At 40.0% G+C, this 26,500-nt stretch overlaps 1 protein-coding gene across 3 annotated transcripts in view; it reads right to left on the bottom strand.

The window, feature by feature from the left end:
• Window positions 1-1,141: 1,141 nt before the first annotated feature.
• Window positions 1,142-26,500, bottom strand: part of gnao1a (guanine nucleotide binding protein (G protein), alpha activating activity polypeptide O, a) — a 97,559-nt gene continuing 72,200 nt past the window's right edge. The window contains exons 5-8 of one of the 3 annotated variants that reach the window (XM_086027192.1): window positions 22,011-22,139; window positions 18,307-18,436; window positions 12,444-12,597; window positions 1,142-2,047 (exon numbers count right to left, since the gene is read on the bottom strand). In XM_086027192.1, coding sequence (XP_085883318.1) covers window positions 1,860-2,047; window positions 12,444-12,597; window positions 18,307-18,436; window positions 22,011-22,139 — 601 coding nt within the window. In that variant the 3' untranslated portion in view covers window positions 1,142-1,859. Of the gene's footprint in view, window positions 2,048-4,959; window positions 5,114-5,360; window positions 9,962-12,443; window positions 12,598-18,306; window positions 18,437-22,010; window positions 22,140-26,500 lie in introns of those variants that run through there. The other 2 variants (XM_086027190.1, XM_086027191.1) reach the window with 2 other exon arrangements.

A 26,500-nucleotide genomic window follows, 5' to 3' on the forward strand; every position in this document is an offset into this window, starting at 1 on the left:
GACATTAATGTTACTGCAAGGATTCCAAAAATCTACGATTGTGTCTTTCCAACAGCGTCCTACATAACCAGTCAATTTTCAAAATCTTAACTGTCACACTTGATTATACAGCAGTTGGTTGCATCCAAGAGCAAACCATCTTGCTCCTTCTTCGCAGGGCATTGAATCGATCGCAGCTGGACTGTTCTGGTTGTCTCACAAGACATTTTGTCTCTCATCGAAACGGGCTTCATTAGTTCCTACACATCGAGCAGATAAGACAGCTTTAGCCTGAGTGTTGGTGTGGAAGCCAAACGTGGCTACGACAGATGTCTTCTAGGACAACCTGAACAGTCCGGTTGCCTTGACAATGAAACGACCTGGATGAATAAGAATATTCACAGCTATCTCTGTTGTTAAATTGCTGCTCTTATCTTGCCATTGGGTTTATTTTTATAAAGATTTTTTTCAAAGTGCTTTTATTTCTTTTTCCATTTTTAATTTTTTTTTTTTTAAATATGAACAATACAGTATGTATGTGGATCTTTGTTTTTCTTCCAGTTTTGGAGTAACTGGTCACTTTATACAAAGTCTGGAGTAATATCATGCTATACAGGTCAGAGGCTTTAACGGGAGCAAGGAGGGCAAAAGAGGGCTTTTGACCCCTTACGACAACCTCACCCCCCAGGCCCACCTCCAATAATAGCCATATGCCAACGGTGCCATGCATGGATGGGAGTGAACAACGTAAAGGCATGACGGTGTATACTGTAAAATGTAGAGAAAGAGAGACCGATAGATACAGAGTGTCTGGGATAGGATGTGATCATCAATAAATAAATGAATAAATTAATCAACCATTTTCAAACGTGGACCGAACTTCCTTACACCGAGAATATTAGTCGATGTTATAATAGTGAGAAAGGTAGTTATAACGTGTACTCGCTTCTAAAGGCATTGCTATCTACAGTACAGTACCTGCATGTGTCACCTGGCACTGCTTCCCATTGGCTGTCAGGCTAAAGCCAGTTTAGGAAACACTTTCTGTCCATGCCAGGACTCCTTGTGGAACAGTAAAGTCATACAATTTGAAAAGAAAATGTACAACTAATGTCTCCAAAGTGTCTCTGCTAATGTAAACAAAAGACAAATGTTCAATTAATTTGTGTTTGACAGTTTCAGCAGGTGTTTTTCAAAGGTTTTGATTGGCTGACCTGTTTAATATTTTTTAAGTGATAGACATTTTCACATATTTATTCAAAATTGTTCCTACACAATAAACACTACTGTTGCTAGAAACAAAATAATATACAACAAATGTGTCAGGTGAGACAAAATGTGAATACAAATCTGTGTACAGGCTGATGTAATAAATATAGACAAAATCAACAAAAACAAAAGACAATCCATATCCAGGGTAATAAAAAATATGTTTCGTTAGCAACAAAAGATACCACCGGAGAAGAAAATTAGATAAGAACAGAGACTTTCATAAACTTTGTTCGAGAAGGTTTCAAGGCTGCAGAGTTCTGTGTTTCCTTCGAAAACACATTTGTTTGTTTGTTTGGCAGCAGGCCAGAGAACATTGGGGTAGAAGCCAGAGCAAGGGACAAGAAACTAAAAACATTATATATAATATATATGTATATATTTATATATGTATGCCTAATATTTTCTTTAATTATCCTCATTTATATGTACCTAGTTGCATTTTTCTTTGTCTTCTTTTTTTTTTTTTTCTCTTTTAAATAATCAGCATTGTTACCATCATCATTTCCACAGCAGTGTCAGAGGAAGCGGGTTGAATAGGAGGGCAAAGTGGAAGAGGACAGGTAGGAGAAAGGAAGGAGCGGGTGGGTGAGGGTGTTACATGGGGGTGCTTAGTACAAGCCACATCCTCGGAGGTTGTTGGCGATGATGATGTCAGTCACGGCATCAAACACCACCTGGATGTTCCCTGTATCTGTGGCGCAGGTCATGTGACAGTAGATTTCCTTATTTGGGGAACGATTCTTGCTCTCAAACTGTGCTTGGATATAAGCTGCTGCATCTTCGTAGGTGTTTGGTCCTGGAGGAAGACCAGAAATGTGGGGGAAGGTAAGACATGCTAATCGTTAAATCGGTGTCTTTTTGGTTGTCACATCAAAGAGGTAGTTTGCAGTTTTCAAACAAAACACGTTTGGTCATATTTGTTGCAATTGACAATATAAACCTGACAGTAGATCATTGGTAAAGTGATCTGTGAAAAAAATCATCCCTGACTGCACCTGAGGAAAACCAACCTCTATATATTTTAGGCCCAAACATTCAGGACAGTTTGTTAATTTAAATTCTATTGATGGAACAACAACTGACTGAATAAAAGTGAACAATTGAAAGAGAAATACATTTCTGATACATTTGCCAATGCAATGCATGGCATTTATTATGAATAATGTAATGAGTAATGGTACCGACTCCCAGTCCAGCAGGGTCTCATTCGCCATATGTTAGGTGCATTATCATGCACACAGGCGACGGCTTTATTTTCTAGTGCCCACGTACCCATCACACTCCGCAGGAGAGCAGCCAAGTTTTCAGCTGTGTGTCTTTCCTCCAAGGCGCATGAAGCACACAGCTGCGATGTAGTTCGTACACATACGTTATACACGTTATAGTCATGTAAGATTCGGTGGCTATGGACGTCCATCCGTCTGTAGTTAAGCCATTGGCCACATAGCTGACCCGCTCAAACGATCGTAGTATCTACTCTTTCATTTGGTTATGGCTACTCTCGAATTGGGGCGTTATTGTTTGGCGACTTGGCACCACGTAGCCTACTCAGGCTCGATATACAGCATTGATTTTTTCGAACCGTTTGCCCTCAACAAAAGAAAGCGGCAGCATATCGCGTCCTTTTACAAATTAGTTGGGTAATCTTTGCTGTGCGGTGAGCATCGCAGCGCCTGGCTGGAACAAACGCTCTCATGCTCGTCTGACTGGCCCCGCCGCCATCGACCTGCAGGTTCACATCGAGATTTACTTTGGATGTGGTTTCTCATTGCCCCGAGAGAGTGGTTGTAAGCGAGTTTATGCTTACAAAGCCTACAGACGACCTTGTTGTAATCTGCTGCATCAAAATACTGCCAAACGCTGCCGTTGTTTTTCGTGGTAGCTTTGACAGAATTGACTTTTCTTCCCCAAACTTAGTGTCCCCGCCCCCTACTATGTGTGTGTGAGGGAGGGTGGGAGGGGAGCAATTCTCTCTTTTGGCGCTCAGCTTGTTCACAGAGGCCGAGGCCTGAGGAACAAGATGCGTGATTCTTAATGCGGCGTTTAACCGACTAGCAAAATACTAAACGTTTAATAAATCGTAGACGGTTAAACGACGTTGCGCACATCCCTAATATATATATATATATATATATATATATATATATATATATATATATATATATATATATATAAATACAAACATACTTATATATATATATATAAGTATATATATATATATAACTATATATATACTTATACATATATAAGTATATAAGTGTATATATATATATATACTTATATATATATATATATATAAGTATATATATATATATAGTATATATATATACTTATATACTTATAAATATATAAGTATATATATATATATATATATATATATATATATATATATATATATATATATATATATATATATATATATATATACATATATATGTATTGGGGATGTGCGCGACTAGTCGTTTAACCGTCTACGATTTATTAAACGTTTAGTATTTTACTATTCGGTTAAACGCTGCATTAAGAATCATGCATCTTGTCCCTCACGCCTCGGCCTCTGTGAGCAAGCTGAGTGGCAAGATATATACATACATACATATATATATATATATATATATATATATATATATATATATATATATATATATATATATATATATATATATATGCGAGTGCGGATGTTTGTCTTTGTGTGCCCTGCGATTGGCTGGCAACCAATTCAGGGTGTCCCCCGCCTACTGCCTGAAGACAGCTGGGATAGGCTGGAGGTGGCTCATACTCCTTCTGGTTGTTCGTCTCATAGCCAAGCATCTCTCGGCTAACTGATACTGCTGCATGGATCAGCCCATTGGGTTCAGTGATGTTCTTGGTGGTCGATACTTATCAGTGCTTTGTTGACATCACTCAGTAGTGATTCTGGTGGCAATTCTTCCTTTAGCCTTGACAAGCATGAGGCAGTTGAGTTCCCCCAGGACTTAATGATCTCCTCTCTCAGGTCAATCACCCTTGTGTTGAGCTGTTAGGGTTGTGGGAAGAGTAACCCACTCTCGATGTTTGGGGGTGATGGTGAAACCACCCCCCTAATTACCTTGTGTCCTGGCTTGTAGCATCTTTTTACCGCTGACATTGTACCTCATCCATCTCCAGCTGTGATAGCAACTTCCTTTGTCTGAACATTGAGCCCGTAGTTGTTCCTTGCTCAATGAGGAGGTGGGGTTCAAAAGAATCCATGCCTCCCACATTCTCTGCATGTACTGTATCCTCTCTCACTGGGGTTACTACCGTAGTAGAACTCCATCGATACCTTGTTTTCCGCCCTGCTCCATGAATGCCTTGCTCTTATTCCAGTAGCCCATTTCTCAACAGTGTGTCCTGGTCCCCCAACAGCTGGCGCGAACCTCGTTGACCCGGGCGACGTCCGAGTCGGTATGACTATCTATCTATCTATCATTATTTCCGAGGTATCAGCGCATAGCATGAAGGGTCTTGGCGAATGAACCAAGGGCTAGCTAGTGTTTGCTCAAAAAGTGTTCCCATAGCTTTTCTAACACTGAGAACTGACTAACAAAATGTACTTTCCCTGTATGTTTTTTTTTTCTCAAGATTAGACATCTTATCTTAGTTAGATTTTGTGCAAGTTAAGGTTGGTTGCTACCAAGATGTTTTGGTATCATCCATCTCCATATGTGTGGCGGAAATGACTCTCACCTGTGTACTCAGGGAAACAGATGCTGAGCGCCGACTTCTTGATCTTCTCTGCAAACAAATCTTTCTTGTTAAGGAAGAGGATGATGGAGGTATCGATGAAGAATTTGTTGTTGCAGATTGAGTCAAACAGCATCAGAGACTCATGCATGCGATTCTGTGGAAGGAGAGTGGGAAGGGATGAGAATGTTGAATTTTCCACATTTTTTTTAGAAATGTCCACAAAGATTTGTAGGGAAATGCAAGAAAGACAAGTATTGCTAATCTTTTTGAATCAAGCATAAATAAATACACAAATAAATAAATAAATAACAACTCCATTGTTAGTTTAAAATGGTCGGTGCATGGAAGACATTTTTTCTGCAATTGTCAGGTTTTTGAGTCAAAAATAATATTCACACATATCAAGCGATTCAAGTTGTACTTTATTATCATTTCAATACATCTCCAATACAAAGTCAACAAAATACATCACAAGGGATACAGTATTAGTAGTAGTCTAGTGTCTATCATGACTACAATAGTAATTCCTTTTGCTTTAATGACTCTTTTTAATAAAGTGAAGCACTCATATACCCAATTAGCTACAAGCAGATGCGAGGGAGCAGAAACTTTTTACAAGAGCAAGAAGAGCAAGGATGACTACTAGCAAATACTCACCACGCTGAAGTGTACTTTGTCCTGGAGGGCTAATTTGAACAAATGTGAAGGACTAAGAAGCAAGAGCCCGAACAAAAAATGACATATCCCTCCTTTCATCCATCCACCCTCTATACCACTTCTCCTGTTGAGACTCTTGTGAAGCAATCCCATCTGAGTTCCGTTGAGAGACTCTGAACTGATCAACAGTCACATACAAGCACGGCGAAAACATGCAAAAGTTTACACACATCAAAATGCTCTGACTGTTAGGCAACAGTCAAGTTTTTAACTTTACATTTGTGCAGTAAAAAACAAACAAACAAACAAACAAACAAACAACATCAAGTTTTTAATGAAAAATTTGGAATAAGATAGATATGATAGATATTGCAAATTTGGTTACAACAGTTCTTCAAATTATTTATAATGGTGACATTGTTTTGAAGTGGATTAGTTTAACCACCTAGAACACAGATGGGCAACTTAAATGGTGGAGGGAGCCAGTTTTTCATCAGTGCTACCGGGGGGCCACATAGGACCAGGCACTTCCAAACCAGACGAATGACAAATACGCTATTTTAAATGTGTAAAAAAATATGTGCATACATGCAAAATACGTGCTCCTAATTTTTGATTATACATTTTTCAATGCATGTATAAAAGATCCACTATCCTAACCTAACAGGAAAGGATTTGAAGCAAAAAAATGACCAGATACTGTATTTTTTTTACAGTGCAAAGGGCTCTTTTGCCCAAAAAAAAATGGCATTTCAAGGATGGCACAAAACTGCTGAACATGAACCCAAGATTAAGTGCAAGAAGTAATTTTATATATTTATTTTCCCCCGCAAAAATCAACTCAAAATTGTATCTTTATTAAGGTGTTAGATTTGTCCTGCATTCCAAATCCACAAAAAAATTATTAGGTCTACTCACATTGTAGTCTAGTGTAGTGTAGTGCAGTATAAGACCAAGTATAAGCACAACTAAGACATGTCTGCCATTTAGTGGTGATCGGTGATATTACAACTTAAAGCTACTGTTGACCCCTGCATATTCGCAGATCGTTACCTGAAGGTTTGCATATTTGTGGATTTGTTTTCTTTTTTTCTCAATAATTTGGATTTTTTTTCCCTTGATTTTTACCCCAATTTCCCTCTTTTTTCATGTAAAACGTAGTATATTGAATGCTTATCACCATTTTTTGAAGAATCGTCTTAACAAAAAAGACAACAAAAAATTGTCTTAAATTTTTTTTTAAACAAGTTTAAAGAATTAATCAAGGGGACACTCAGGGTCCTATTTTGGTATACTGTCACCCAGCGTAAAAATGGGCGCATCTTCATTTTGGTGCCGGAGCAAGTCTAGTTTAACTTGTTAGGGACTGCGGTGCACCTCACTGGACGTATCGGCAAACAGAGGTGCTGTGCCCTCGACACACCTGACAATTTGGTAGATTGCGCTCGGCGTAAAAATGGGAGCAACTGGGGAAAGTCTATTTTAGCGTGTTTGTGAATTTAGTAGACCTCGCAGCGCGTTGCGAGGTGTTCCGCGGACCGAGGTTTTTTTCTATTACACTCCCCTGGTCGGTGCTGTACCGGAACAAGTTCAATGAACAAAAGTTCATAAGGTCACTCATATTTTGGGCAAATGTAAACTGCGTTTTGCATGCAAAAATAAAGCCCTCAGAGTGTGGTTGAGGGCTGCATGCAGCTTGCGGGCCGCCAGTTGCCCATCCCTGATGAATATCTCACGAAAATGCTCAAATTACCCATTCCCAGGTGTGATCAATATTTGAATTCCTCTGAAGCCCCGGGCCTCTGCAACACGTCAATGAAATACACTCATAACTTTTTGCGATATCTATCTCACATAGGCTATTCAAACGTGTTGATAAATAACAGAATAAACATCTTTCAAAATATTCACTGTACTGTGATGTTTAAGCAAATTGTAAAGTAATTATTACCAACATTTATATCTGTAAAAAAGAAACTTGAATATTGGTCAGGCTTCAGACAAACAAAGTAAGGTGCAAGACAAAGTTAAAGAAGTGGGTTGCCTCCCACTTCAGCGGGGTGCGAGTGGAAGTTGGTTGAAGTGTTATGATACTGTGTCTGGGTTTGGGTCTTTCCCCCCTTTATGTTGCTAGTCGCTTTGTCCTTTATTTGGTCACAAAGTGTTGGGCGTGTTTTTTTCTGTATGTAAGCTGGAGTTACTCACTTACACATTGTCAGAACGTTTTGCCCTCCATGCCCTGCTCTGCCTTACTCGGAATGTTTGCATATTAAGATTTTTACTTTTCCATTTTTGTCTCATGTCTGCTTTTGGGTCCAATTCCTGCTCCAATCGCGACATGAAGTTTGTAGACGGCAATGCAAACGGAAGGCCGTTTAAAATGATAGGCGGACCAGCCTATAGGCGATTACTATTTGTTCCGGCCAGACAAAAAGCGGATAGACGGGCGGCGGAAAGGTAGCCCGCCTGCAGGCGGAAGGCAATAAGTGGACCGGGAGATGTTATTAAAATGGCCAGCTCTGGTCATTTAGCTTCTAAGGCATTGAAAACAGAAAGGAAAAACAAGGGGTGAGCAGCTAGACAAAATGAACCACTGAACAAAAACTGAAGCAAACACCTGACCACACAATAACAACAGCTGCACATACAAAATGAGGAGTAGCTGCATGCACACAAATCACAATTCCTGGACACCTTTCAAAGGCAATTCACATGCTTTACAGCATTATGCTTATAAGGTTCTATAGCGTAATCCGACTTTTGCATTGTGCATGAAATGAAGCATTTCATAACTTTATGATTTATTTTTAAATATCAGGAACGTTGTTGTGATATTTTGATCTGTGTTCATGGCTTTGTGTGTTGACATCCAGTGTGTGGAAAGGGGTGGACGAGTGCCTTCTGGGTCATTAATCCACGCATATGGACTCCAACGGTGGGCTCATGGTGTCTCTCACACTAAACTTTCTAGTGTTTCGCAATCACGAGCACATATACACCCATGCAAACGCACACATCCCTACACACACACTATACACACACTAGTCTACACACACGCCGGACTCAAGAGCACAAACATGCACAAAGCAGGTTGATCAACAGCCTGAAGCAGCTCAGTGTCTCTAATTAGGACGTGCCATAAATGGAAGTGGGAGACGTCATCTACCTGGTTCTTAAAATAGAAATTTGGATCTAAGCAGACAGGCTTTTTTTTCCTAAAACATCCAAGGCTAATTTATTTTCGGTATGATCATTTTAATACAAAAATTAATAGGGGATTAAAGATAAAACTATACTGTAGGCATTGCATGCATGTTATGTAGGCATGTTAATGTCAAGTCACTCGTGTCTTTAACTGAATATGCCATGGAAGTTTTACAGTAGGCTGGGAACAAAGCACCAGCCAAAGAGCTCCAACCTAAGGGTGGAAACTGGAGTCCCACTTGACAATATAAACACACAGATGCAATACCATTTTTTTCACAGATCAAATTTGACTTATTAGGGTGCAGTTGCAGACAATAAGGAAAAAAAACAAAACACAGCAGCACACAATACGGTACAAGAAGCCCCGGTGGCCCTGTAAAGACAATTGTTCCACTGAAGCACTCTCTGAGAAGTGTCAGGTGGAGTTAGTACACTACATCTCAGACTTTAGTCTTAACTGGTTCTATGGAGGCCCATGCAAGAAGATAATGAGTCTCGTAAGTATAATGTGCAACAATAAAGATATTTTTTATCCAGAGCAAAACATATCGAAAATAGCGATGTTAACAACAATTAAATTGATCTAGAATAAATGTTGAATCGTGTATGTAGGGCCCAGCCTGGGTATCTGCAACGTGCTGCCGATTATCCATTTATAGTATTGACATGAAAAAGACTACAAGATTTAACAAAGTCAAATACTCAAAAAAAAAAAAAAATCACTGAATTGTGTAGCCGACAGGTTTCTCTAATCTATTGAGACTCAATTTGGAACAATATTAAGTAGTGCGATAACATCAAGAGGCTATCTGACGATGACAACCTTAAGGTTCCATCCATACAGCCATCCATGCTTTTGATCACACTCACATTCACATCCAGGGCCAATTTAATGACATTCATGTATTTGGATTGAACCCAGAGCCCGTGACCTCGAGGTCATAACATCATCAGGCTAGGCCAGAGCGCCGGAGGCTGTCGGCGATGATGACATCAGTGGCAGCGTTAAAGACAAACTGCATGTTGTCAGTGTCTGTTGCGCAGGTCACATGGGAGTAGACCTCCTTCTTTGATGATTTGTTCTTGCTGTTGAACTGAGATGTAATAAAGGAGATTCCTTCCACATATGTGTTTGGCCCTATGGAGACACAGATGACATAGAAATGACATCATGACATTATTATTAAAAGCCTTGGAGTGGCGAAAGCCTTTTAGGCTTTACAGGAAGTCCTCAATTTCCGAACGAGTTCCGGTTCGTACACTGGCGATGTAACATGAATTTCCACGTATGTCGGATTTTACCGTTAAAAATCGAAATTTAGATCAAAGTGCTTGGTATAAAAAAAAACAAAATACATTAAAATAAGGGCAAAAAGGCAAAGACACTGCCAGCGCGCAGACAGACACGATCGAGACACTCTGCGCATGCTCAACCGCAAGGAATGCTGGTCTTTGTAGTACAGGAAGTACTTGCGGAAGTGCGGTGTTTGGCGGAGCACAAAAGCAGACTTTTGGAGCGAGGAGGAAACCGACTGCTTCATTCCTGTGGTGAGTGACATGAATATCAAGTGTTTGTATTGACGGTTGAAAGTAACAATCGGAAATGACATCCATTTGAGTCATGACGCCGTGCGTCGCCGAACACAATGAGTTGTTCAAATGCCGGAAGCAAATCTGTCCGCTCAATCATGTAAACAGGTTATTCAGAATGTTTCAGAAATTGGAATTTTGACCTTAACCCAAATATTGACTGCAGGTCAACGTAGTCACGATGGTGCTGGGGACAAAATGGCGGAGGAGGCACGGACGTCGTAAAGTCGAAACGTCGCAGGTCGCGTACGTCGTAATTCGAGGACTTCCTGTACTTTGCTTCAATTTGAAGCTTTTTTTTCTTTTTTTTTTTTTCAAACCAAACTGTCTCAGCACTATTTGCTGAAAAGCACATTCTGCAGCTTCTGTGATCCCTGCACCAAATGAGGGATTCAATTCTAAAATTAGACTACCTGTATGTGTTATTTTTGGGCACCACAATCTTGGACTACCGCAAATGAAGGAGAACTCAAAGGCAGCAACCGTAACTCACAGCAGGTATATTGACTCATTTCACAAATCAACTGCGTGTCCTGTAGTCCACATCCATAATCGCCTGTGACACTCACTAAGGCGAGGACTGGATTTTCAGCTTTTCACTTGTTAAAATGCTGTTAGATTGAGTCAGATGGTGGTGAGCAGAGTCATCTGTGTGCCAAGTGTCACCAACATATCTGGCTCTCCGTCATTGGCAGCACCGTGGCGTGTCTGTCTGCTTCAGTTGCAACACCATCAGAACAAGCACAGAGTCACTCCTTCCATGCCAAGAGATGAAGAAAGGAAGCGGAAATGATTGGAATTTTAATGTTGTCTTTCTCACAGTCATGCTGTTCGGGTCCCTTTCAACACCGCATTCCCGCAATCTTGCTTTCTTGATTTGTTTCTGATGTTTTCCCCATTACACACATGCTCTCTATCTTTCTCACTTTCTGTTGTTTTCCCTATTGTCTTCTCTCCCGTTGCATCTCTTCAGTATGCGAGCCTGTAAGCTGCTCTCTATTCATCACAGTCATCTATGACCATTCTGCAGTCACAGCCAGTGTTGGGGGTAACTCATTACACATTAATGCGGTTACAGTTTAGATCCGTTTTTGGGTTAAGTGTAACCCAAATACAACCGTCAGTGATATTAATCACCTTTTCCTTGGATACGTCCACCTTTTGGAGCTACAAATGAAAAATAATAATCACTGTTTTAAAGCAGGTTAATAAGTAAATAATAATAAAATAATAATAAGTAAGCTGTCCAACACTGGTCATACTCGTGTTTGTAATGTCAAACTACTTGGGCAATGCGCAGCGATTTATCATGACAAATGTAAAGGTATGTTTGAATACTGTGTATTTGTAATGTGTCGGGGCAGTGAACTTTAAGCCGGGGCAAATACGGTGGTTGGGTTGGGATGTGGCGGCACGGTGATCGACCGGTTAGCACGTCCGCCTCACAGTTCAGAGGTCGTGGGTTCGATTCCGGCCCCGGCCTTCCTGTGTGGAGTTTGCATGTTCTCCCCGTGCCTGCGTGGGTTTTCTACGGGCCCTCCGGTTTCCTCCCACATTCCAAAAAACATGCACGGTAGGTTAATTGAACACTCTAATTTGCCCCTAGAGTGTTTGTTTGTCTCTGTGTGCCCGGTGATTGGCTGGACCAGTTCAGGGTGTAACCCCCTTGTGAGGCTAAGCGGATTGGATAATGGATGGATGGGTTGGGATGTAAACTGCTTCCTGTTTTGATGGTGCTGTTACTGTGGTGTTTTATGTGTTTACGTAATTGTAGTTAAAATACAACCATATATTTTGAAATAACGATTGAATATGTCTGTGTTGCATCTCAGAGCAAAACCGAAGACACAAACTGAAGTGAATGATCACACTCCAGCAGTTTAGATTAAATAGATTTAGGAACTAATAAAACTGGTAAAACATTGCAATTTAAGTGTCTCATTCAAAGTAGGAAACCAAATTAAAGCGTAAAATGACATGTGAAGTGCACCTTAAAATGGGAATAGTTTGGCTAGCACTTGTGGACGTACCAGTGTATTCAGGGAAGCAGATGGACAGTGGCGACTTGCTGATCTTGTGCTCGAAAATGTCCTTTTTGTTCAGGAAGAGGATGATAGAGGTCTCTTCAAACCATTTGCTGTTACTGATGGAATCAAACATCTTCAGAGACTCGTGCATGCGATTCTGCAGAGGAAACATTAAAGACTTTTTAAATGGTCTTTTATGCAAACTCATGTAGTCAGGCATACAAACCCAAAGAGTCATACAGCAAATGACAATATGTGCATGCAGAACAAAACAAAACACAACAAAAACAGGAAAATGGTCATTTAGACGATTACGTAATTAACGTGAGATATTCAAAGCCATGCATTGTTAGCGTTTTATGCTTGAGTCACTGCTCAGTCTAATTGTATGATGCCGTAGACCACCACTTGTGACGGGCTGTGTGTTATTTCTGTATTGGCAGCACATTTGAAAATGAGGTTCATGAAAACACCCAACGTTTGATAAAGTGGTTAAATACATGCTAGAATAATAATATGGAATAGTTCTGAATTAGAGACACTGTGAAATTAACAAAACGGGAACACATGCATGGGACCTATATATATATATGTATATATATATTAAACCGAAATGTTGACAGATCAGTGACAGTGGACAGAGAGCATGCAATAAACACAAACACAAGGAAATCATGCTAAGCTTATTCGCTTTTCCAAAGGGCTCATACCTGTTGGTGGGCGGAGCATCTGTGGAACATCTGACTGCTGATTGCTTAGATAGGACAGCCGAGGGTGAGAGTGACAGGTGAAGTGGAAGGTACCAATGATGCTGCGAGGTGGAGCTTAAAGCAGGAAGCGAAAACGCAAGGGACACACTTCCCCAGAACTCAGCCTTATACACTCTCTCACACACGCACACACACACACATCACATATACTGTATATCTAATACTGAAAAGAGGCAGGAAACCAGTTCCCCCCAAAGCAGCTGTCACATCAAAGGACAGAAAGAATGCCTGTGAATGTGTGTGTCTGCTTATAAAGGTGAGGAAGTTGTTTTCAACAGCAAGAGGGGAATCGAGAGAAGAAAATGGTTGTGTGTGTGTGTGTGTGTGTGTGTCTAAGGAGAGAGTATAAACACATCATATACCCAACAGAGAGTAAAACAACTGAAACCTCTTTTCCAAAATGATAGAAATGGCAAATAAAAGTCAAAAAGATCATGCCACTTTATTGTACGTAGACTTTTTTTTAAAGCATATTACAGATTGATCCAAACAAAATTCAAGTATAAAAATCTACCATTACCCCCAAAAATGGCGCTTCACAGAGGCTAGGCGAAGGGGTGCTAGAACCCTGTCAGAAATCTCTGTAGCCCTATTTTAACCCCTGAAGCATTTTACTTGATATTCTGAAACAGACATGTCCAAAAGTCACCCAAAATTTTATCAGGCCTGTAGCCTCTGTGATAAAATGAAAAACGCCTGGCCCGTAGTCTCTTGAAATAAAAAACAAAAAAAACAAAGGCAGAGGCAAAAAAAAAAAGGCAAAATGTGGTTGGATTTATTGGTGTGCCTTGTAAAAAATAATGTCAGGCTAAATGGTCAAGCGAACCCCGACCCCCACCCCCCGCATTTTCACCTCACCAAATCCGGTCCTCTTTGCAAAAGGTTTGGACACCCATGTTCTAAAAAATTCTTGTAAAATACTTTCTCACCCCCTATGTATCAGTCAAGCCCCCCTTTAACATCAGGAGAGAAAAAAATCCTGGAGCCGTCCCTGCCCAATGTACATAGTTGTTGCCATTGAATGTGAAAAAAGGAATAATGTGGTCAATCAAAATGACAAATGCCCTGAATACTAACCAAATGAGCTGTGTAGGGGTTAATAGTGGCTCAGTTCACTAATCTTTAATGTTGCTTGTTTGACAACACAGAAACTCCGGAATGGTAGACGCAACTACAGCTGGAATCAATTTGAGTTAACCAACTAACAGGGACAAATGATATAGAAAATTGATGTTTGGATACTGTAGATTTCATGCATTAAACCACAATTCTATTGCATTAGCTCCAATTGATTGGTTTTCTTTTGAAACAATATCCTGTGAATGTAGATTGCAGTTTTTACAATTATTATTAAATGCCATTCCCCAAATTAAAAAAAATAATAAAATGGCCACCCAAATATATAATTGGCATTTCACTAACCCAACTCCCACAGCAGAGGTATAAATGTTAGCAGCAAAACTTTGCACTGTGGGGAAGTGAAACAGTCATCTTCCCTTTCATATGTTATGCTTCACCCAAAGGAGAAGAATAACTCCTTTCTGTGACCATAGAAATGTTATTTTGCATGTGCTTCAAAAAGGAAACAAAACCAAAGTGAAATATGCTGTTCTCTACACCTCAAATATCTCTTCGACTCTCCCCTCGTGGGGTGCTTTTGTGTTCATCCCACTGTGGAATAGCTTTCTTCCTTCCTATATTCCCAAAATTCACTGCGTGTGATGGGTGTGTCTTGTAAATGAGTGAGTGAAGCAGAGCATCCCAGTTCTTTTCCTCATGCTGTCATTATGTTTGCTCTTTTAATAATTACACTTCTTTGATCAGCAGCACACTGTCTGTCTCATTAAAGCAGAGCGTGCCATACATCAGTCTCATGGGTAACCACTTGCTTAATTAAAGCATCGGAGGTGCTGCACTGCAGACGGAGCTGCTGAGGTGAGTTTACTGGGAATTGAAACAAACTGCCCCTGTGTGGTTGTTTTTCATTACTGGACAATTGGAGACAAGAAGTAAGCGCCTGCTCATATGTTGGAGGAGGGTAGTGACGTTTGGGAATACTGTGGCAGATCGCTAACACATTGTCTTCTATCAAACGCGATCACTGTTGTTTTAAAAATAGCACAGCGGCTGACATCTGCACAGATGACACAAGAGGAGACTATGCGGCGCTCCCAACTCACAAAGAGGCATCTGCGTAAATAGAGCAGCTACTGAGCGCTAATTCTCAGAGGATACACTTGAAGCCTATAAATATCAACCAGCATGCATCATATTCAAATCAGCCTCTTTGTTATAGGTCACGTGACATCAGCTTCTCCAGCACACTACAGTATGTAGTCTCCACCTGCACCTCCTCTATGTCTACATTTACCAGCACCTAGTAGTCAGTAATAGTTACATACTATAGCATCAGCATGCCATGGCATCACTAAGGCAAAGGCTTTCCAGAAGTGAATACAGAAAATAATGTTTGATGTGAAAATACAATTACAGTATATTATAATCATCCAGGGGCGGGCTGGCAATTGGGAAATTTGGGACAACTCCCAAATGGCTGGTCAATTCTAGGCTGACCTGGTCTACTGTTGTGTGTGTGTGTGTGCGTGTTTTTAATAGATCCTAATTCATTTATCTTCAAATGGCAGAGCACGTGCTTCACATGTTTTTTTTTGTATTTTTTTCTCGTCCTCATATGCGCCGCTTTCACAGACTGTGCATACATGTTGAGCGACCATGTGATCACAATGAGCCAATCAATTAGTTTGTTAGCCGGGAGAGATTTGCGACTTGTTATAAAAGCGGACTCCGAAGAGGGAGTTTTTCAAAACGAATGGACCGACGTGTACTTTTCTATTGTTCCAGAAGACGGCTCAAAGCTGTTGTGTCTCTGTGTTGCAATGCGAGGGCGTGGCTTTAATGACATTAAGCAGCACTTCCAAGCCAAAGACATCATATCCTAAGACCAAACATCCAATGAACCCGCTGACCAGGACTCGCAAGCCAACCGAGCATTTTGCGACGCTTCGGTCGTACAGGAAGGCCTCAGTGCAGCTGCACATGACTCGAAGGGAAACAAAATCACTTTTTTACTTGAAATTTGCATCTACCTATATTATTTCTTATTTGAAAGTTAGGCATCATTTGTCTGTTCAGAGTTCCTGTACTTGAAACTTCGGCTTCAGATGCCTGTGCTGTGTGACATGAAATTTTTACCAGCCTTTTTTTGAGAAGCAGGCGCTAATTTCAAGTGAATTTATATGCCCGACATGTTTGTGCTCATTTAATGGATGTTTAAATTATTGTTGTTCAGGGTGTTCTTTGTGATTTAACGTGAACTATTAAAGGCTTAGATGTGTTTATATTTCTGCGTTTTTCTAGAAAAAAAATGTTCCTGCATTGTTCTCTTTTTGTGGATTCAAAATGTATTTAATTTACAAAACATTGCAAAACCACGTATAAATACATACTCCGAGGGGGATCCAAACGTGGTTTGTTGGGCGTAAAAAAAATCCTCTTCACCATATCGATTGTTGTAATTTGATCGGGACAGAAGATTGTTAAAAAGTCAGTGTCAGACACATGCTTTACTGCCTGCAGGATGCAGTACGTTTTTTTGTTAAGATAGGTCCCGTTTTGTTTCAGTGGCAGTGCAATGGTACCATGTTTATACATAGTTTAATAAGGCAGGTGTCCATATGACATCCGAAAGTGCCTTGATGGTCAAAAACATTGTGAGACTCTCTTTAGTTTATACCAAAAATGATGAGACATAAAATCTCTGTCACTGCTGATTGGTAAGGATTTGCGGCCTCGCCACACACGGCAGGAGGAACAACCATTATTCGTCAACTGATCGTGCACAGGGGGCCTCTATAGTTCAAATTCATGGACCGTTGCACTATTCATTCATACAACTTTTTTTTAATATTACTTGTCCTCATTATGGTTGTTGGTAAAGAGAGTCTATAGCATTAGACTGTGGTTGAAAAGTGGGGAAGACCCTGGAGTGTTCTAGCTCCTCAAGTAGATAAACAATATTAACCAAACATTTTGAATTCCTTTCAATAAGACACACAGATTTTTGGGCCCGAGTACAGCTGTCAAGTGTTTTCTATAACAAACTAGTCAAGGAAAATGTGAATGTAACCTTCACTGTAGTCTGAAAACATCCATTTCAATAAAATGCATGTCATGTTTTAGGAGCAACAAGTACCTTGCTACAGATAATGACAAATACACAATACATGAAACAGGAGAGTAAAAAGATCCATGTGATTTTGTTATAACAAATATCAACAAAGATTACCATAGACATTAATTAAACGGTATGTACCTTGTGGTTGTTGGTCTTATGAACCTGTTGTAGAACCTGAGTCACCATTTAGTGACTATTGGTGGATTTGTAATGAAGGTCTTAAAACCTTTTTTGATGTTATTACCGTATTTTCTGGAGCATAAGCCGCACATTTATATAAGCCTCACTCACTCTATTTGTAAAAAACTAAAGAAAAAAAAACATACATAAGCCGCACCGTTATATAAGTCGGTATCTATATATATCTATATATCTATGTTGAAAAATGAGATATTTACTGCATTTACAGAACGATTTTGGACCGTAAGTGTACATGTATGTACCTGAACAGATTCTTTCCCAACAGTTGCCTTTAAACAGGGCGGCAACTTTGCTACTTAAAACAGAACAGAACCAAGCGAAAATAAGGTAGTTCTCTTCATTTCACTGTCCGCCTCCACTCCAGTTTGTCAGGTAACGTCCCTTTATTGCTCTACTTCCACATACCATCCAATGCAACGCCTAATGCTTAACTTAGTGCACAACACCCTCATCTGTTGAACTCCTCCACCTGTAGCCACATCCTGTTAATGGCAATTGTATTGTATTATAATTCCGGTTAGAGCGGCCCTAGCGGTGGAAGAAAAATCCACAGAATAGCCGCACCTTTATATAAACCGCATGGATCAAAACCTAGGAAAAATGTAGAAGCTTATAGTCCGGAAAATACGGTAATTTATTGTTCTAACTGTATTTGTTGTTATTAACAGCGAGAGAGGCACTCTGGTGCGTGTGTCCTTACCGTGGTCTCGTCCTCGTGCAACACCTGGTCGTATCCACTGAGCGCGACGCAGAAAATGATGGCAGTGACGTCCTCAAAACAATGGATCCACTTCTTCCTCTCTGACCTCTGGCCTCCGACATCAAACAGCCTGATAGATTGAAAGTACAGGTCATTTCCATGTTTACAGACAAGCCTTAAGAAAAAATCATCAGGCTCAGTTAATGGTCACTTTGCATTTTAGACAGCCCTGCTTCTATATACCAGTTTCCATCAAATGTTGGAAAGGGGTGTTTATTTAATTAACCTCATAGAGTAGCAAGTTTATTCAAATTAAGATACATTTATTAAATGTTATTATAATTAAATGCGTCGGCACGGTGTAATAGCTGCAAGTCTGCCTCACACTTCTGAGGTCCTGGTTTTGAATCTTTGCTCTGGTTTTACTGTGTGGAGTTTGCACGTTCTCCCTGTGCTTGTGTGTTTTTCCTCCAGATACTCCCGACTTGTATGTTAGCAGAGCTGCTCATTTTACTAAAAAATGAGCTTCCGTTATTCGTCATCCGTCTGCAGCGTGGGTACCCTTCCGTCGTCCGTCATTCACCTTTTTTTCGGGGAGGACAGTCCCCGCTCGGCTTCCGTCAACAATTCCCACTGCAAATTTAAATAGCACCCCCGCTCCCCCCGCTGGCCGATAATTGAACAGGAAGAGTGACTCACAGTGACTCTCTATGTCATGGAAGCCTGTTCACAGCCTGGTCCCTCACTCAAATCTGTCCCGCAAGCAACAACAACTCACTTTTGCTCCTCGCCGCGGCCATCGAAGCCTAGCCGCGAAAAATAGACTAAAGATGGACTGCAGATGAATGACGGATTAAACACATGGGTTTCCGATTATGCTTAGTCCGTCTATTTTGAAATTCTACCCGTCATTCGTCAACCGTCAGCAAAACGGGCGTCCGGCATAGACGGATAGACGGACCGGTCTGTCACATAGATGGAATGCCCAGCTCTGGTTATTTTATAAAGTAATGTTCCTAATACTGGCAATCCTTCAGTCTGAATGTGTTTTTCTGGATATGTTTTTCTGCTGGCAAACGTCTGTTTACCAGGATGTTATAACCTTGTTCCCAATGCAGTACTTGCTGCTGAAGAATAAAAAGTAATTTTTTTAACCGACGCCCCTAACTGTGTTTGCTACTTGGGGATACTACGGCCCGACGGTACTTATTGGTATTTTTTTTCCTGATGGGGAAAAAGGAGACGTCTATTTGAAGAAAGGCATTTTTGATTTGATTTGCATTTTTTAAACTAAACAACACATCCGGTTGACTGAGACATCTATAATAGTGGTCTTTAGGCTGGCATTCTTAATATTATGTAGTGCAGTGGGAGGCTCATCTTTTTTTAGACTGGTTTATTTTCAGTGTTCAGAAAGTCAAGCGGAACTGCCCACTTTAATGTGCAGTATAACGGGGAAGGTAATTCTGACAACATATAGGGGATGGGTAATTGAGAGTTCAGGCTATTCTCTCCCTCAAACCACTCCACCACCTCTTCTTGAGCCATTTAGCATCGATTGTAACACTCAAGTTCCACTTAAGATATTTCACATTCCTGTCTCGCTTCTCAATCTTGAGACCGTAATGGAATATGGGCGGTATAAGGCAGTATGTTACCTGAAGTCTTATTTGGGAAGGCTCACTCCCATCTATTTTATGCTTCAAGTACAGTTGTAAGTGTCCTCCAAGAGAGCAAATGAATGCAACCAGGTTGTATATTACATGGATAGAATGACAGGAAGGCTGATGGGTTCCAGAGCAGCTCAGTGACACTGAGGCTGCCCATTCAGTGCATCGTGCCACGTAATAGCAACTGAGCTGGAACTATTATAAAAAAAAAAATTATATACTTTTAACTTTTTGTAAATTATTATTCAATTATTTTTGAATTTGCGTTTCGTTGTGTTTTTATTTTATTAACTATTAAGAATGGCATAATTGTGGTTGTGTAAGGAAGATCTGAACTTCATATTATTTAATTTGTCATTTTATTTGAATATACGATGTGTTGGGACAGGATTGTGCTCCGTGAGAGAAATATTCATGCTAGGGCTGCTCGGTTAAGCGAACCGAATTTTCTGGATAAAACGATGTTAAAAAACGTTCAAATTTTGTTATTTTTGGTGTATCTAAGTGTAGCCCATTTGTACTTTCTGTATTGTGTTAAGTTTGTACATTCTGTTCGTATTTGTACTTTCTGTTACTCTTCTCTTCGTATTAAGATCTCTGTTTTTCGGTGGTTACTTCCGAGTTTGTCATGCGGTCACGTGAGTAGCGCGTTCAATCCAATTGCTGAAATGCAGAAGCGATTGTCCGCTGGCCGAGGAGAAGTGACACAGGTGGGGGATTGTTTGCTGCAGGAGCCGACTATCTGAGCCGACTACAGAGTGAGTGAGGAAGTGAAGTGGAGCGTATGATCAACTGACGGAACTGGCCAGGTCGATGGTGAGCTAGGAGCCCAGGATTGAAACTTGGAAATTGCCTGTAATAGAACTGAACCATTCTGAACCATCCCTGCTCTGGTCGGGCTGGTAGGAAGCTGCATTTTAGCCAGCCGATCCTCTTCATTGAACTTAAATTAACTGGCATTTTGAGTTCAAAGAAAGAAAAATTAAGTTTAAATAAAAGACATTCACAAATAAAATACTTCATTTTTCATTATTTTTTATTTTACAAAGAAATCGTAATCGTAAAATCGGGTTTGAGAGAAAATAATCGGGATTTTCTTATTAGGCAAAATCGAACAGCCCTAATTCATGCCCACCCTGATTTTTCCAGGCCCACCCATTAGCCACGTTCTGGCGCCGCCCCTGTCTCGTACACCTAGAATATACACTCTAAAAACATCCATCCATCCATCCATTCATCCATCAATCAATTATCTATGCCGCGTATCCTCACAAGGACGTGCTGGAGCCTATCCCAGCTGTCTTCGGGCAGTAGGCGGGGTACACCCTGAATTGGTTGCCAGCCAATCGCAGGGCACACAGAGACAAACAAACATTCGCACTCGCAATCACACATAGAGGCAATTTAGAGAGTCCAATCAACTTAGCATGCATGTTTTGGGAATTTAGGAGGAAACCGGAGTACCCGGAGAAAACCAACACAGTCACGGGGAGAAATTGCAAACTCCACACAGGGAGGCCGCAGCCGGCATTGAACCCACGACCTCACTCTAAAAACAGTTGGGTTAAAAATAACACAATTTTGGGTCAAAATGAACTGATACACAAATTGGGTCAGTCTGACCCACTTTTTTGCATTGTTTTCTACAAAACAGCCCATTTTTGGGAGTTTGGGTTGTTTTCAAGAAAGTTGGGTCAAATTGACCCAAGTTGCGGATCGGTCCATTTTTGACCCCAAATTGTTATTTTTAACCCAACTGTTTTTAGAGTGTATGTACACATGCAAGAAATAGGCAAATTGAAATTGAAAACTAAAGCCTCCCGTCTTCATTGGCACAGCTCCATGCTGTAATTCACTCATGTCTCTTTAAAAACGATGAGCAATCATAACGTTGGATGTTGTGCTCATTTTTACAGCCAAAAATGAGAATAAAGGCATTTAAAGGCAGTATTAGCAGAGTTGCAGGGGATATGCTGCAAATTCGCTGTGTTTGTGTGTGCATTGAGTCACTAAGCCATTCAATGATACTCATACCTGAAGTGGAGGTTTTTGAAGGTAAAGTGTGTCTCCACAATGCCTGTAGTTTTCACCCGGGTCCTCAGAATGTCCTGCTCTGTTGGCTGGTAGTCGGCGGCGCCGATCCGATCTAGGCTGTCTAGGTAGCTGCACAATAAATAAGATGCATATTGTTCATTAGCAGCATTTTACATGGCAGTATTTTGCTACTTTAATGTGTGCTGAAATGAAAATATCAAACAAGGCACTCAATATTTATAAAGTTTTCACAAGTATGAAAATCGGTTTTACAAAATAAACAAATATTCACTCAAGCAGTATCACTCACTAATATGAGGGACCAAACAATATTACATGACAAGAAGAGAATGAACTCAAACTACTAAATGACGGCACTTACACTAAGACATGTGCTACTTGTAATCTGTTGATGGTTAAATGATCTTTATGTGAGCCTCAAAGTCATTTTCTTTTGATTTAATGTCAGTCATTTGTTTCAAATAACGCAACAGTCAATTTATACTAAAGAATATTCAAGATATAATTTTTTTTATGTACAACATTAACAACATAAAAGAGATCGAACCAACCCAATGTGTTAAGACCAATCCATTGGATAATCATTAGATCAGTACTGCAGTAATTTATATTTCATCTGGTGACAATTATTCAGCCGCTATAAAGTAGTTCGTAACTCAACTAGAACGGTAGAGCACAAAACCTCGCCAACCAAACAATGAAAAATTAACTACTTGGTGGTTTGATGAGTCAAGATTGAAGTGAGAAGAGTGGCGGATAAAGTGATTCTGCTACGTATTCCGTACAAAACTTTAGATATGTAATACGATGGTATAGATGATATAATCCGATTAGTATCAATGAAATCCATCCCATTTTTTCACACAAACTGTCATTGCAGACAGGTGAAGTTCTTCGCCTCTGCAGTTGACTATTCAGAAATATTTACATTGCCAATGCTCTGAGCTGACAGATAGTTAAGCAGGAAGATGGAAGAGTTGCGACGAAAACAAGAAAATGTAGCCATCTGCATTCATCTTGTGTAAAAAGTCGAGAAATGTATTTAGAAACGACAGTGTGGCCTCAGCACCATTTGATGGATGCTGACCTATATGAATGGAAGAACAAGATAAAGGATGGAAAACTGGTGATTCATGCGCGCACGTACTGTAGACACGCACGCATGCGCACACAAACACACACACTGAGTTTCAGGTCGATTGATTACCATGAGCATGAAGATAATATAAGAAAGCCATGAATGCAATATCCCTTTGAGATGGGATGACAATTTCATTTTGAAACAGCGGGCTGTTTTAATTTTCTCCTAAAATAGCTTAACAATACAATATTTGGAAACATAACAAACACATCAAGTGTGACAAAATACTACCACACGCTTTTCAACTCTGCTCCTTGTTTGTCATGTTTGATGATGAAAAAAAAACCTAGAAAAACATAACATTGCTTTTTCAGACAGCAATTCAGCATCTCCATCCAATTTATTCACCAAGATGAAGAAATGCACAGTTCATTCAACACTTACTTTAAAAAGGTTAGTTATTTATGTGCTCCATGCCACTGTGTGTCAAGAGTGGATGAAATGTGCGGTTTGAAGTTGCCTTTGCATGTTAGCCAACATTATTGGTGGCGCAAAATGCTGCACGGTTCTCAAGCAGACTTGAATTTATGACCTTCGGCGTGGGAGGCACAGTGCGATATGTCCTCCGAAGGTGTCACACATGGCAATGTAATTTCAATCAACAGGCAGCCAGATCAAATGCTTTGCTGTGAAGTGATAATGATGTATGCGTGTGCGGAATCAAAAAGTTATCTGGACAAGCTGGACAACATCATCCTCAGAATATTCCACACAATGCCGATTTCCTACTTTTCAACAGCTCGCATTTCCGTTGGCGAGTATGGAGGCAGTTTTAAGAATGGCCCATCTAATGGGGCCATCGAGCATGAGGCAGGCAGATCTAATGGATATGCAAGTCAGAGCCATCCATCCAAGTGGGGGGGATGAAGCCTAACACTGCTGACTGGGCGGAAGGATGTCTACACCCCAGATTGGTAGCATGTCAATCACAGGGCAGATCTTGAGACAGACAGCCATTTATGCTCACGTTCACGTTTGTGGTCACTCAGCAGGTACTTGTGTGAACCACAACACTACAAGTGACCAGGTCGGTGCTGACATATTGAAAAGCAATGGCGATGAGCTGTCGGTGACATGCTGCATCATTTACAGCAAGGCTGCCAAACTCCTTTTTTGTTTCAGCCCACTTGATAATTGCGGCTTTCCGCAGAGAGGCAATTATGACGGTGAAACCAAACAAATGTTTAACGGTCTCATCGTATTATAACTTATACACAGCACATTGATGGATTACTACTTTTGAAATGAAAAGACAAGGATAATAGTTTGCTCAATTATTGTCCGAGTCACTGTAAAAAAAGTTAACCCCAAAATATTGCAAAACTTGAACATTATCATTTATGACACCTATGAAATTTTGGTACAGATTTTAGCAAAGGATTGTGGAAATTGACACACAGGATTTCTTTTCGTGGGCCACATTTTCAGTATTCCATAAGTAATTATAATAATAATATGCAAGAAAATGGTGTCCCACATTATTACCAAATGCATGGAAAAATACCTAAATTCATGTGTTTATTTATTTATTAATTTTATGCTATACCGATGAGATAATCCCTTTATTATTGCCTCCAAAATTTGCAGCGACAAGCACCTCATTAGGAAAGAGACATCTTAAATAATGGTTTTACCTGAATCCATTTGAATCTGATCTGATCATTCATTTTAATATGACAGTCATGCCTGTCTCTTATCAACATTGTCAGCTTCTTTGGCGACATAGAAACACAAAGAGACACATATCGTGGCCTTCTACACGGAATTCTGCCAATGCTGTATTACATGCAGTACAGTTCTTCACTTTTTGCGATCCATCACGATCCAAATGTATAAGATACAATCTAAATGAGAGAATTAATTGGAACACCAAGAATAATTATTGTTATTTTCACAAAATGTCAGACAAGGGCAATCTTCCTTCCTTGGCATCCCTTCTTAGAGGCGCACATTCACAGATCTGATAAACACGATGACTGAGTTATTGACAAGTGTTGTTACATTATAAGCGCAAAGGAGTTACATAGTTCGCAAGAGCAGCAGTGAGGAACCGATGGATTCTAAAGGTAACGAACAGCATAATCCGCCACACTTGAGTTGAAAATAACTTCTGACTAGAGCTGTCACTATTGAATAGTTTTAGAATCAATTTTCGATCGCTCATTCCATCGATTAACTGAATAATCAGATACAATTTTAGTTTGCATTATTATATTAAAAAAAAATTCCCAATTACTGTGCAATAACCAGTTATTGTTGTTTATCTGGTATGGTTTAGTGAATTGAAGCAATTAAACAATAATTGCGCAATATCACACGCGAGGGATTGATTCTGTACTCACCAACCTTTTTGAAACTAATTCAGTTACTGGTTTGGTCATTGCTTTCCAAAGTAAAATCAGATGTTTGCAAATGTCTTATTTTGATGAAACACAAAACGTAATCAGTCCGATATCAGAGAATAATTACTGTTGAGAGGCTGAAATCAGGATTTAGGCAATTTTAAGTTCAACAATGGCTCTAATAAACGATTACATGATTCACTTTGACACCTCTACTTCTGAGTCTGACTATATCATCTATGTTAGTGATGGTCATTAATCAAAGAGATATTGTGTGGTAGTGGAATTTAAAAAAAAGTCTTGAGAGGAACCAAATTATTGATCTGCATCAATCAAAGAAAACAACAAAAAAAATTGCTGAATCAGCTTAAATTGAACTGTGACTAAAACCTGCAAGAACAGCCTTATTGTACTGTATTATATTTACAAATGTAGCAAGGACATTTCCATACTTCACTTAAATTCCCTTGTGATGCGATTGAGACAACCGGGAGGTTTCATTTGGTTGTTTTGTGGAAGAGGGGTTCAGGAAGCATGAGACATTTTTTCCACACATTGATCGAAACCTTAACCCCGCTGAGTGTCGTTGGGATGTGGAAGATTATATGCACGAGGTTATGACCCAACCATCATCAGCATAACAACAATGAATGAAATGACTGAGCACTGGATGGATGGGAGGATAAGTAGGATGGATATCTTTATCAAAATGTTTTGACGGCGGATATAATGAATGTAATAAATGAAATTAGTACATTCAATTGTAAAAGGATGACTGTGGCACCGCTACCTCACTCCATCAACACTATAAAGAGAAATGATGCTACTGTATATGTACAGATGCGCGTATGTGCATTGTGGTAAATAGGTCAACATGCAACCGTTTCAGAAAGGGGCAGAGGAGGCTTCAGGCAGCGCTCTTAGAAAACAACTTGCGGTTTTCGACACTAACGTACATTACACATGCAGTACGCACGCCATTAGGA

Source organism: Filicampus tigris, chromosome 4 (genome assembly GCF_054856515.1).
Source record: "Filicampus tigris isolate MCC_2025a chromosome 4, RoL_Ftig_1.0, whole genome shotgun sequence".
NCBI lineage: Eukaryota > Metazoa > Chordata > Actinopteri > Syngnathiformes > Syngnathidae > Filicampus > Filicampus tigris.